We start from the raw sequence: 13,999 nt of genomic DNA, 5'->3' as shown, positions 1-13,999 counted from the left end.
CAGACAGTAAGAATTGATGATAATGGAATGCTAACACTTTATGCCAATAAACTGGATTGCTTAAATGGACAAATTTTTTGAAACTCAGGAATAGGTAAGTTGAATAATCCTGTGCTTATTTAAAGAAATCGAGAGGCGCCTGGCTGGCTAGTCAGCGGAGCGTGTGACTCTTGACCTTGGGGTTTGTAAGTTCGAGCCCCATGTTGGGTGTAGAGATTGCTTAAAATAAAAATCTTTTGGGATGCCTGGGTGGCTCAGTTGTTTAAGCATCTGCCTTTGGCTCAGGTCATGATCCCAGGGTCCTCGGATGGAGCCCCACTTCGGGCTCCTTGCTCATCGGGGAGCTTGCTTCTCCCTCTGCCTGCCGCTCCCCCTGCTTGTACGTGCACTCGCTCTCTTTGTCAAATAAATAACATCTTTACCAAAAAAATTAAAATCTTAAAGAAATTGAATTTGTGGATCAAAGTTTTCCCTCAAAGAAAACTCCATACCTGGGTGTCTTATTGGTGAATTTTGCCAAACATTTAAGGTCGAAGTAATACAGGGCCCCTGGGTAGCTCAGTTGGTTAAGCTTCTGACTCTTGGTTTCGTGTCAGGTTATAGTCTCAGGGTCATCGGATCAAGCCCTGTATCAGGCTCTGTGCTAGACGTATGGCCTGCTTAAGATTCTCCCTCTCCCCCCCCCCACAAAAAAAAAAGAAAGAATACCAATTTATGCAAACTCTTCCAGAAAATAGAAAAGGAGGGAACATGTCCCAACTTGTTTTATGAGGCCAGCAGTACCCTAATGCCAAACCCAGTCAAAGACATGATAAGAAAACTACTGACCAATTTCCCTTATGATGTACAAAATATTAGCAAATTCAGCCCAGCAGTTTGTAAGAAGGATCATGTAATTAAGTGGAATATTTTCTCAGGAAGGCAAAGTTGGCTCAGAATTTGTAAATCAGTCATAATTCATCATATCAACAAACTAAAGGAAAACACCCTATAATCATCTCAATAGACGCAGAAAATTCGACATAAATTCATGATCAACTCTCTCAGCAAACTAGGAATAAAAGCGAATTTTATCAATCTAATAAAGGGAATCCACAAAAAACCTACGTCAGCACCATACTTGATGATTAACCCCCCCCCCCCCCGCTCTCACTGTTGCTAGTCAACATTATACTGGAGGCATAACCAGTGCAGTAAAACAGGAAAAAGAAATAAAAGGCATCCAGATTGGGAAAGAAGAAATAATTGTGTCTTCAGGGACATTATAATTGTCTACATAAAAAATTCCAAAGACATTTTTTAAACACTAGTAGATATATTAAGCAATTTAGCAAGGTTGCAGGAAACAAGCGTAGTATTTTTTAAATTGTATTTTTATTTACATGCTAGCAGTGAACAATTGGAAATTGAAGTTTAAAAACAACCATTTACAGTTGCATCACAAAATGTGAACGTCTTGGTAATAAATCTAACATAAGATTTATGTGATGAAAACTCTAAAACATTAGAGCAAAGAAGACCCACGTAAATATAAAGATGGATCTTATGTAAAATGTAAAAATGTCCATGGATTAGAAGATTCAGTATTGTCAAGGTATGGATTCTTCACAGATTGACCCTCCTATTCAACATGATTTTAATCAAAATCCTGTTAAGCTTTATTTTAGTAATTGACAAGATGATTCTAAAATTTATGTGGAAAAGTAAAGGACCTAGAATAACTAAAACAAGTTTGAAATAGAAACACCAAGTTAGAGGACTCACACTACAGGTATCAAGTCATATCAAGTTACTTTATTTAAGATAGTGTGAAATTGGCAGAATAGATCAGAAATATAGCCCACAAGTATGGTCATTTGATTTTTGACAAAGGTGATGAGGTAATTTAACAGAGAAAATTCAACAAATGGTTTTCAAACAGTTTGACATTTATTTTTTTTAAAAATGAACCTTTATTCGTTCCACATGTCATAAAAAATTAACTTGAAATGGGTCAAAGACATGTGAAACCTAAAATTGTAAAACGTCTAGAGGAAAACAGAAATCCCTGTGATCTTGTTTTCGGTAAAGATTTCTCAGAATACCAAAAGCACAAGCTGTATTTTATAAAAAGAAATTTAACTCCGCTCTTTGAAAAACCCTCTTAAGGAGATTGAAAGACAAGTCACAGATGAGGAGGAAATATTTGCAAAGCACATTTCTGATGGACTGGTAACCAGAGTGTATAAAGAGCACTCACGTTTAAGTTTAAAACAGCTAACAACCAAATTTAAAAATGGGCAAAATATTTGAACAGATACTTTACCAAAGAAGACCTATCGATGGCAAATAAGGACACAAAAGGATGGTCAACATAATTAGTTCATGAACTTTAAAAAATAATAAAAAGACTGACAATACCAAAATGTCATGGATGTGGAGGAATTTGAACTCTCTGTTGATGGAAAGATAAAAAGGAACAACCACTTGAGAAAACAGTTTGGCATTTTCTTCAAAAGTTAAGCACACACCTACCATATGGTCTATAAGTTTCACTCTTTACCCAAAGGAAATGAAAGCATATATCCATATGAAGGTTTGTGATTTGCAGCTTTATCTGTAATCGAATTTGGAAACAACCAAACATCCGTCTCCAGTTGAATGGAGAAACCGGTACATCTATACGACGGAAGCTGCTTAGCAGGAAAATGGGCTGAACTACCCATACACGCAGCGAGTGACATAGGTGAATCTCAGAAGCATGCGCTAAACTAACAGAGCTAGACTCGGGGGGCTCCAGACCGTGCTACCATTTTCACATGCCATTTTGTAAATAGTAAAACTGTAGGGAGAGGGATCAGATCAGTGATTGTTTGGAAAGTCGGGGGGAGAGAATACAGAGCAGCGTAAGGGAACTTTTGGGATGATAGAAATATCTTGATTGTGGGGATGATTACACAACTGTGTAAGTTTGTTAAAATTCATTGAACCAGACATGTACAGGGTGTGAATTTTACAACATATAAAATTGTACCTCGGTGAACCCGACATTAATGAAATCACTTCTCTGGGGCACCCGGCTGGCTCAGTCGGTAGAGTGTGCGACTCTGGATCTCGGGGTTGTGAGTTCGATTCCCACGTTGGATGTAGAGATTACCTAAAAATAAAATCTTCTGATAACCGCTTTTCTTCTTTTCAGGGTCTTTCTTTGGAGATATACTTCCATTCCTACTTCAGTGGAAGATTTGGGAAAGAACGAGAAAGGAAAGAGCATCTCACTGCTGTGCTTGGAGGGTTTGCAGAAGATATTCAGTGCTGTGCAACAGTTCTATCAGCCCAAGGTTCACCAGTTTCTCAGGGCTCTGGGTGAGCATTTCGGTTTTCATAAATTGGCTTCTTCTGGGTTTCTCTTTGTTAACCAAACCTCTTGATTGTATTTACTAATCTACAGACAACGCCTGAGAGCAGTCCTCATGTTGCTAAGGAGTGCCATCTAGTGGATTCAGAACTGGCATCTACTGGCTTTTACACGGACCACAGATAGTAGCTGGAAATTGAAAGATAGGGCTAAGAAATTGCAGAATGTTAGGAATACATTTAATTCTGCCCCCAGACTTTTTTTGGCTTTCTAAAATTTTAGCTTAATATCAAAAGGCCAAAAAAGCATCATGAGTCCGTCCATTTCAAAGAAGATCCCATTCTTTTCCTTTCCTAGATGTCACAGATAACGAGGGAGAAGAGGTGGAAGGCAGTGTCACTCACAGAGCAGCGTTCCAGATCCGGCAGTTTCAGGTAGGAAGCCTTGGCACGCTGCCCGGCTTGCCTGAGGGCGCCTGCAGAGGGACCGTCAGCTGGGCCAGCTGGTGGGAGCAGGCAGACAGCGAGCGAGTAGGACAGGGTTTCTGGGTCATCATCCAAGCAACAGGACATAGCTCTACTGTGTGGAAGGTAATGCATTTGAAAGGGTTCTGGGGAGGAAGGGTGTTGAGCCACCCCAGCCTGCAGCACTGTTGCCTCCAAGAATCACCGAGTGGTTATGAAGGGAAAGCCAGGAGCCCATTAAGGTAGGGAGTGTATGTCTTTGTTTCGTGTGCATGGTGTAGTTTGGCTTTGTCGGGTTGCATAAAGACTGGACAGTGAAGCCTGTTAGTTTCTAACCAGTAGTTGTCACACTATCAGGATCTTGTGTCTCAGGTTTTCTTTAACAAGTAAGTAATTCTAGAGTTCCTGCTCTGTGCCAGGTTCTAGGCGTTGGGGGTGTAGCAGGAAACAACAGAAACAAAATCCCTGCCCTTGGGGAGCTTACACTGAGTGGGGAAAGAGACTGACAGACAAAATAGAGTATTTCAGGTGGTGAGAGAGGAACGGGGCAAGGGAAACGGAAGGTGTGTGGGCAGTGCTGGGGCTGGGGCCCCGTCTACACCTGAGCTCAGTGGAGGGGCCTCAGGAGGTTGTGAGCCACCCAGCGTTGGGCACAGTGTTCATTCCTGAGGTGCATTTGGCAGGGGGTTAGAGGAGAAGGAGTTCGTGGTTTTCAAGAGAACAGTTAGATTTGTAGTCAGGAACAGGGTAGGAAACTACTTGTTCAATCCAGTTTATTTCCAGATTTTGTCCTCTTGGAATTTTGATAGCTTGGAATCCTTTCTGTCCCAGTTCGGCGTCTGGGTAGATGTCTCCTCCATGACAGGAACAGACATGCTAACGTTTCCGTGTGCACCTTCTTCCCAGAGGTCCTTGTTGAACTTACTTAGCAGCCAAGAGGAAGACTTTCACAGCAAAGAAGCCCTCCTGCTGGTCACCGTTCTCTCCAGCTTGTCCAAGCTGCTGGAGCCGTCCTCCCCTCAGGTAGAAGCGCCACGAATCCGGTCCCACCTGGCAGCCCTCAGAAGGCCCGGAGCGTCACATCTTAGTACAGCTGACTCTTGAGTAACACGTTCGTGAGCTGTGTGGATCCCCTTGTACCTGGGTTTTTCTTTTTCTTTTCTCTAGCCTACCTTATTGTAAGGGTGCAGTATGTCCTACACGAAACATGCAGAGCGGTGCCGACCGACTGTCGCCGTGACCGGCAGGGCTCCGGTCAGCAGTGGGCTCTTAGCGCTTGGGTTGTTCAGGAGTCAGAGGTTCTACTTGGAGTTTTGACTGCGCAGGGGGTCGGCGCCCCTAACCCTTGTAGTTTTCAGAGGTCCACTGCGTATATCTAAATGTCCCCTTTAAATCTCATCTTTAAGTGATAGGTGACCTGGACATATTTACCGCGACGCAGTCACATGCAGCCGGAGAGGGCAGGCACACGCTGCGTTTTGTTTGGCCGCTGCCCTGACCCTTGTCAGCGCTTTAGAAAAAAAATCTTGTGTATCTTTGGTGCCTTCAGCCTTCTTAGCTTGTGTTCTTACTCACTCTTGGTGTTTGCTCTTTACTAAGATGGAAATATATTATCATGAAGGTAGCTGACATTGAGCAGTTGACTTTCTCAGCAAGGTTAGCTGGTACGAAGTTTGGGAGAAATTCACCAAAAGGTGATTAAGTCAGAAAGCGAGACTACAGTCCCCGAGGGGAAACAACTCAGGTGGGTTGTGTGTATATGTGTGTAGATACGCACACATCCGTAAAAGTGTGTACCACGTGAGCATTCCACACGCTGAAGAGAAGGGCCACATTTTGGGGGTCTGTTCCGTTCAGGAGTGATTTCTCTGTAGGATGATGAAGAGCGGCCTTGATGCCTTGGGCTGTGTGCTCCTACCGCATCTGCTTCCTGATCCGTGAGGGAGACCGGCTCCTCGTGTGAGCCCTTGCCTCGGGAAGAGCTAGTCTTTAGAAGACTGTGGCCCCGGAGTATGGCGGTGTCAGAGCGCTGAAAAGCAAGCCCTGGGCTTCTGGTTCTAGTTCCCAGAAGCCCAAAGAAAGTCCCTCTTGCTAGTTGCTCGTGTGGTCCTAGCACCAAGCCACTTCTCCCGCTTTACATTCTGCCTCATTGTTTCCTACTGCTGCAGCCAACAGCACTAGGAAGGAAACAGCCACAGGGAAGTGGGGCCGGGGGAGGTTTGAGGGAAAACAGATGGATTCGAAAGGCTCATATATACAGGAAATTTTTTTCAGTCAAAACTCATTACCCACCCGTCCCTGTAACTTCAGGTAATCTCTTTAAAATTTTTTTAAATTTAATTTTGAGTGGGTAATAAAGCCCTTTGATTTGAAAACCAGAAATGATAAGATTTGCAGTGAATGGTCTCCCTTCTATCCCTGTCCTCCTCCACCTGTGCAGTTCTTTTCCCCCAAATAAGTAAATAACTTTTAGTTTCTGATGGATCCTTCAAGAGTTCCTTTTTTTTTTCTTTTTTTTTAATTTAAAGATTTTATTTATTTATTTGACACAGAGAGAGACAGCCAGTGAGAGAGGGAACACAAGCAGGGGGAGTGGGAGAGGAAGAAGCAGGCTCCCAGCGGAGCAGGGAGCCCGATGCGGGGCTCGATTCCAGGACCCTGGGATCACGTCCTGAGCCGAAGGCAGATGCTTAACGACTGAGCCACCCAGGCGCCCCTCAAGAGTTCCTTTATTACTGTGGATGCAAATATGAGATAGATTCTTATTCCCAACCCTGTCTTCACACCAAAGCTTGTTTGCATCCTGCTTATTACATTTAACACCGTATTCTAGAGACCTTTGTATATCAGTTCACAGAGACCTTTCAGAATTAGCCTCTGAATTATTTTTTACCCCAGTAGATCAAAATTTGAGTTTTTACTGGACTTAAGCATACTGCATTTCAGTGCCTTTGTGGTTGAAAACCTGTTCCAAAGAACTGCTGAAGCGGCGAGCTTAGGCGTGTATCTCGCAGCGCAGGACCCTGCCGTCCCAAGACCTTAAGCCTCCTCTCCTTACCTGAGAAAACTCCGTCTGGTTGTTTGCCTCTTCTTCTTTTTCTCCCCCCCCTCCCTTCTAACCTCCTTTGGCCTTTTGGCTCCTAGAAGCTGATTCTGCTGTCTTGTGGCCCAGATCTTACTCTCCTCTCCTGCATCTCTCCATTCGACTGATCTTAAAGATGTCTCCGTGTGGAGAGTGCGGCATGGGAAGGGAAAAGGCGCATCAACCCTGGACCAGAGTGGGAGTGGGAGGAGGAAGCTCAGCGGGGGCAAGAGCCCAGACGCCAGGACCCTCGGTCCTTAATGAGGGCACAGACTTTGAGAACTGAGTCATATGTTACTGTATTATGAGAGAAGGATGAGTAATTCTTCTTATAATTCTGGACTTATTTTTATGCTGTTCTTAGTACATTACCCCTGTAGATCCAGGCACGTATTTTGGCAGGTGAGGAGAATTGGAAAGGTCTCGTGTAGTCTGACAGCACCTAGATCTGTCTGTCTCATGGCATGTTTCTTTAATATCTGAATGATCTCTAGTTTGTGCAGATGTTATCCTGGACGTCGAAAATTTGCAAGGAGAACAGCCAGGGTAAGTTTCCTTCCTTGTTTCCTTTTAGGCTTTATGTAAAATCATCATTCCCAAATAGCACTTAAAGGAAAGGAACTCATTACACGGTCACCAGAGTGACCAGAATGAAAAAGAGCCACGCCCGTGGCTGGTAAGCATGCGGAGGGCCGCGTTCATGTAGGCATCCTGGAGGACTGCCGGGTGGTGTCTGGTTAGGGTCCGGCAGCCCCACTCCAGGCCCGCACAGGCGGCCGTGTTCTCCCAGCAGCGCTGTTTCTGTAGCAGACACCCGTTCACGCGTCAGGCAGCATGGAGGGGGTGAAGGAGTGACGATGGGCACGCACGTGCACGATGAGCTGCACAGACGTGCCGGGCACACAAGGAGTACTTCCTGCACGAGTCCATTTAGATCAAGTTCAAAATCAGACACAGCTAGGTGTGATGGTAGACGTCAGAGCAGGTTCCTTGCTGGGGCAAGTGAGGTAGGAGGGGGTTTCTGGGTGTTGGTAGCGTTTTGTTTCTTGATCTGGGTGCTCGTTCCTCAGCGGTAGTAACTGGGGAATAATCGGAAGCCTCTGCTTTCTTTGGGCCCGTGCACGGGAGTGTAGCTTGGTGGGAGAGCTGCCTTGGATGGACTGTGTCCAGCGCTGGGATAGCGTACATGGGACATGGCAAGCCGCGTTTCTGGTTGGGCCCCCTGTCCCCTGAAGACTGACTGGGTTAGAACTTACCTTTTCATTTTCTTTCCTTCGCACTTAGAGGATGCCTCGTTTTGCAAGGGCTTGATGAGTTTGCTCTTCAGCCTCCACGGTCTGTACAAGAGTCCTGTCACCCTGCTGCGTGACTTGTCCCAGGATATCCATGGGCATCTCGGAGACATAGACCAGGTACTGTCGCGAGCCTTCGCTGCGACACCCTGACTGGGGCTGGGGGCCGGGAGCCAGCCTTCCTGCAATCCCGTCTCCTCTCTCTGCCTCCTCAGGATGTAGAGGTGGAGAAAACAGACCACTTCGCAGTGGTGAATTTGAGAACAGCTGCTCCTACTGTTTGTGTAAGTGTGGACCCCCGAGCCATGGAAACAGCCTTGTCATTCCTTCCATTTTCGTCCCTGTGAGTGCAAATTGTCGCGGCTCGTGTCCTGAGGTCTGTAACCAGCCACAGTGGCCACGGGGGTTGTGTTTTGCCAGCAGCTGTGTGCACAGGGAGCTATGCCAGGTACTCTTTTCTTTTACAGTTACTTGTTCTGAGTCAGGCTGAAAAAGTCCTAGAGGAAGTGGACTGGCTGATCACCAAGCTTAAGGGACAAGTGAGCCAAGAAATTGTCTCAGGTAAGATGCATTGAGGGTGGAACGGAGAGAGTCCACCCCAGATTGGACGGCTGCATGAAAGTGCCACTCGATTTGTTTGTCGGTTTGAGCCGGATTGCCAGTGTGATGGGCAAGGTAGACAGCAGTGTGGCTTGGGATAGAATGGCTATCGATTCACTCTGCATGATGAATTACGTGCTCGTTGTCCCTACAGACTGCCCGTTTAATCGCTGTTAGTTGAGTTCTAAGTCTCCTTCGCTTTAACTAGAAAATAAGGTCTGTGGGTTTGAATGTGCCAATTTCATTTCCCTTCAGAAGAGGCCTTTTCTCAGGCAACCCGACCTAATCATCCCATCGAGAAAGCCATCATCATGCAGCTGGGAACTCTGCTTACCTTCTTCCACGAGCTGGTGCAGACGGCCCTGCCATCGGGCAGCTGTGTGGACATCTTGTTAAAGGACCTTTGCAAAATGTACACCATCCTCACAGCACTTGTCAGATATGTGAGTATCTGCGAGATGACCCGAGTCACTCGGCCTGGGCAGCAGCCCACCGCGGTGGAACAGCCCTGTGCAGGACTCTTGCCTACCCCTGTGCGGGTTGTGGTTTGATTCTGGTTTGGTCAGTAGGTGGCAGGTGTCTCCACAGGCTAGGAAAAAAAAAAGCAGTTGATGGCATATTCTAAATCTGCTTTTAGAGCCCCCCCTTTTTGAGGGGCATATGTGGCATCTAATTGGGAGCGAATGCCTCTTCGAATGCCTTCTAAGACTTAATCTAATCGACAGCTATAGAATTCAGTAGCTGCCGTATTGCACACAGAATTAGACTATTTCAAACCAGTCTGGGCACTAAAGAGGTGTTTCTTCCTTATTTTGTTCCTTTAAGAAGTAAGTGTTAAATGCCTTCCAGGTCAGGTACGTGGGTGGGAGAAAGGTTAGTATTTTTAAATACAAGGCGTACTCCGCCCTGGGTTTGAGTTAATGCTCCCCAGTATCTGCTAACAACGAACTCTTCTCTTGCACTTGGACTATTTTTGGTCCTCAGCAGACATTCAGAAGGTGGTAGGCACTGGGTGACGTGGTTCTGACTGTAGCAGGGATCCATATTAAATACTTAGAAGGGCCTAGACAACCCGAGAAAGATGGTGGACGGCCACGCGCTGTCCCGAAACAGCAGTGCCGCCGTCTCTGAGAAGGTGCAGCTCTGGCCGCACGGCGTGGCTCCAAAACTTCCGTGCTGGAAATACCGAAAGCCTCTTCTCTCCTCTTCTCTTTCCGGGCATATTTTAAAGGAAAAACAGCAAAGTCTTTGGTTTTCTAGATGCAGGGGCCATCGGCCTGAAGGGTTTTTAAAGCAGTAAGCTGAACAAGTCAGAAACGGAAGCCCTTCGTTGCCTGTTTGGGAAGCTCGGGAGCTTTGGGGAGGGGACAGAGAAGCCTGGTGTCTAGGACTGTCTGTGGACGTGCTCGCTGGCTTCCTTTTCCCTCTCCGTCAGCAGTGAGGCCCACTGCCTTAGCTCGCTGACTCACCTGTAGGTGATAGCTGTCGGGGACGCTGATAGAGGACGTAGGCTAAACCTGGGAATCTTTGGTTAGTATCTCCAGGTGTGTCCGAGCTCCAGAGGAATTCCGAAAAATATGGAGAAGTTGGTGAGTTGAAAATTCCTTTCCTAGGAATGGGGGAAGCCTTCTATTCCTGCGTTTGCATTGGTCTCCTTCTCTCTTGCTGCAGGTGAAGCTGTCCGGTTCTCATCTGACCCCCCTATGCTACTCTTTCATTTCTTACATACAGGTAAGTGATTCAGGGTCAATACCAAAATAGATCTTCCAGGAAGAAAGGACTTCTTGTGTCCCCAGGGGACTGCTTGATCCCGTGAGCCCAGTGTCCATGCAGTTTCCTCCCAGTTACCATAAGCCAAAGGTGCCCACTTGGGACCAAGCCAAGGCTTGAGGTATTTACAGCAAAGAAATCTTTAATCATACAAAGAACAAAAGTTTTTCTTACTTTGGAGAAAGTGTTTGATATGTTTGCATTTGGAGCAGGGAAGGAACACGCATGATGGGGCTGCGACTCGGTTCATATCTGGGTGATCCTAAATCCATGCCATGGGCCATCCTTTGGTCTGTGAGTAAAGAAGCAGTAAGCACATAGAGGGCTGAGGTCCGACGGTGCCGTGTCTGTGGGAGCACCAACCCTTTCAAGGAGTGGAGGGCATGTGGGCTGTTCTTGTCAGGTGCCCAGACCCCTTTTCTTCTCCTCCTAAATTGATAAAGTAATGGGCTCTTTCAGGACTAGGAGAAATTTTTTTTTTAAAGATTTTATTTATTTGACAGAGGCAGCGAGAGAGGGAACACAAGCAGGGGGAGTGGGAGAGGGAGAAGCAGGCTTCCCGCTGAGCAGGGAGCCTGATGTGGGGCTCGATCCCAGGACCCTGGGATCATGACCTGAGCCGAAGGCAGGCGCTTAACGACTGAGCCACCCAGGCGTCCCAAGATTAGGAGAAATTGTAAATGGCATTGAGTCACGGTACCACCAGGTTCTGTCGTCCCTGACGCACTGTTACTGTCGGCTTAAACCAGGGATTTTAGGCCTCTGCATTGTTGACATCTCTTGAGCCAGATGATTCCTCGAGGTGGGGTCTCTTCCGTGCATTCTGGGTTATTTAACAGCATCCCTGGTCTCTACCATCTACCAGATGCTGGTAGTGGCCCCCTAGTTGTGACAACTGAAAATGTCTCTAGAAATTGCCAAATGTCCCAAAAGGGCAAAATCACCCCCAGTTGAGAATCTGGCTTAAACACATGAAGACCCACGGTCTCCCGAGGCCACTTAGTCACAAGGCAGGTGGCAGTTACTTGTCTTCAAAGAGCCAAGCAGATGTGCGCTAATGGGTCAACCCCGGCCAAAAGTCCAGTTGTGTAGAGCGGCGGCTCGGGACCCCTTGTGTCGCGATGGCTCACTTGCTCTCCGCCTCTGCGTCGCGCACAGGCCCATCTTCCTGTCGGTAACTGCTTCATTCTGCGCATGGTGAGGGGTGCGTCCCCTGCCGTGCTGAATCCGTGACCGAGTGGCCCGCCACCCGGGTTTGGCCCGAGGAGTTCTGAGTCGTGTGCCCGTAGTTGAGGCTCTCTGTCACCTTGCCTTTGTACCAGGCGTGTGGTCTGGGTCAGGCCCCCTGTCAGGTCACAGGGAACGGCCTGCTCTCCCCAGGCTGTTGCTTCTGCCCTCCTTTAACCTTGCCTGCACGCTTGCTCAGAAATGTTCACATAGGTGCCATCCCGTCAGACTCCTCTCTCGTCTAAATAGGGGGTGTGTCCCTCCATTGCTCAGGTCACGTTCGGAGCTCCCGCTCTCCGATAAGGCCCCATCTCACAGTGAACCCAAGAGATCGAGACAGTCCTCCTACAGAAGGGTTAGGTGCGAAGAGCTTGTCCATATTTCTCATCTTAGAGATTCGTGGTACCCGAGAGCAGAGTAAAGCTGCTGAGAGCTCCAACAGTGATTATGTTCAGTGGTAGTTTTCAAATCTGTTCAAGAACTTTTCTTTTTTTAATAACAAGTACTTGTTGGCAGAATAGCGGTCCAAAGAAAACAGCTTGGGAACCAGTGCGGCAAGACCATATGCGTTTCACCAGAGCAGAGAACCCTCACCTGTCTCTACGGCCGTGGCCTGGTGTCACGTCAGGCTCTTGTCACTCACCCTCGTTCCTCCTCACCACACCTCATGACCCGTAGGTGCCCTTGTAAGCGATGGGAAAGGGTTAGAGGCGAATGCAGAGAACGAGAGCTAGTTCAGAGGCAGAGACTTGAACCCAGGTAGTTTGAGCCTGCGGCAGGGGTCAGCAGACTTTTTCTCTAAAAGGGCGGAGAGTACACGTCGCAGGCTATGGTCGGTCACGTTGTCCTCTGCCATCGCAGCAGACTGCGTACGACTGTGCTCTCGCGAGACGGTGCTTTTGGAAACAAGCGTGGGCTGGATCTGGCCTCCGGGCTGTAGTTTGCCAGCGCCTGCTCTCCAGTCAGCTGGTATTTGGTGACATGTAAGCTCTTGGAGGGGTTCGAGTTTGTGTTTCTGACCCCATCCTCAAGCATTTGCTTCTGTGAATCACCAGGCGTCTCCTAGACTATTCTTTCCCCACGTGAGAAAAACCGATTTGTGTGTTCTCAGGCTGCTCTCCCCCTTCCACATCTCCGTTTGACTTAAAGCCCTCCTGACATGTCAGCTGACCCACAGGCAGACATTTTTCACAGACTGGGAGATGTGCTTCATGACAGCCCTGGGCAGAAGGCCTATGGTTCCATTAATTCCATCTCCTATCTAGAAACCAGGATTGCATTTGCCGCATGTTTCAGAGAGCTGTTCATGCTCTTACAGCGCCCTCTCTCCTTCCCCACAGCCTTGGCTCTCAGCGGGAAGCAAGCAGTGAAAACCAGTACTCCAAACCCTTAGCATCCCGCCCAGAGCGGTGCACCCTTAAAACATGCCTCTCGGGACACCTGGGTGGCTCAGTTGGTTAAGCGTCTGCCTTCGGCTCGGGTCCTGATCCCAGAGCTCTGGGATCAAGTCCCACGTCGGGCTCCTTGCTCAGTGGGGAGCCTGCTTCTCCCTCTGCCTGCCGTTCCCCCTGCTTGTGTGCTCGCTCTCGTGCACTCTCTCTGATAAATAAAATCTTTAAAAATAAATAAAAGATGCCTCTTCTGGCTGGGAGTTTAGTCCTCCTGAATCAGCAGGAATGGGCAATGGACAGGGATTGATTTAAGGAGTTTCAGCAGGGTCCCATCTTGGGTCCCACCTCTGGAGACACCTCGCTTCTCAGTTGGTCATATGAGTTCTGTCCACGGCTGCCTCCCTGCCCCTCTCTTAAAAGGGCCTCCCTCACCCTCTACCATGTGTTCCGGGGCTAAAAGTAGACTTCTTCATACCAGCCCCTCTGGAATCCCTGCCGTTTCTCGGTTTCCAGAACGTGCCACATGGACTAAGACTCCTGCCTCTCACATGGTTCCAGTGGTACCGTTCTCCCCATTTTCAGGTCTCTGTTTTTGATTCTCTTACTTGTCCCATGGGACAGGGGTGTTCATTCCCAGCAGGGACGGAACAGCCCTTCAGGTAAAAGTGCCTGTTCGTGTAGCTCGCATGTGGTGGTCTTGACTCTCTTCTAACTTTCCCTTGGTTCCTTTTATTCTTTCTCCAGGAGCTCTTTATCCTGCGATATTTCCAACACAGGAAGCGTTCCTATGACCTTGAAACCCTTCTCAAGCACGTAACCACAGGCATACAACACAT

At 47.6% G+C, this 13,999-nt stretch overlaps 1 protein-coding gene and 1 non-coding gene across 4 annotated transcripts in view; both read left to right on the top strand.

Annotated features, from left to right (window-relative positions):
* Positions 1-13,999, top strand: part of FANCI (FA complementation group I) — a 77,883-nt gene that overhangs the window by 60,567 nt on the left and 3,317 nt on the right. For all 3 annotated transcript variants that reach the window (XM_045813028.2, XM_045813026.2, XM_045813027.2), the window contains exons 25-34: positions 3,179-3,345; positions 3,695-3,771; positions 4,708-4,824; positions 7,378-7,429; positions 8,168-8,295; positions 8,391-8,459; positions 8,643-8,736; positions 9,031-9,218; positions 10,311-10,364; positions 10,447-10,506. In XM_045813028.2, coding sequence (XP_045668984.2) covers positions 3,179-3,345; positions 3,695-3,771; positions 4,708-4,824; positions 7,378-7,429; positions 8,168-8,295; positions 8,391-8,459; positions 8,643-8,736; positions 9,031-9,218; positions 10,311-10,364; positions 10,447-10,506 — 1,006 coding nt within the window. The remainder of the gene's footprint in view (positions 1-3,178; positions 3,346-3,694; positions 3,772-4,707; positions 4,825-7,377; positions 7,430-8,167; positions 8,296-8,390; positions 8,460-8,642; positions 8,737-9,030; positions 9,219-10,310; positions 10,365-10,446; positions 10,507-13,999) is intronic.
* Positions 3,054-3,126, top strand: TRNAQ-CUG (transfer RNA glutamine (anticodon CUG)). Its single transcript has one exon. It is a non-coding gene; the product is annotated as a tRNA-Gln (tRNA).

Source organism: Ursus americanus, chromosome 28 (assembly GCF_024610735.1).
Source record: "Ursus americanus isolate L20-20 chromosome 28, mUrsAme1.1.p, whole genome shotgun sequence".
Lineage (NCBI taxonomy): Eukaryota > Metazoa > Chordata > Mammalia > Carnivora > Ursidae > Ursus > Ursus americanus.
The sequence above is the reverse complement of the archived record's forward strand: the minus strand, read 5'-3'. Positions and strand labels throughout refer to the sequence as shown.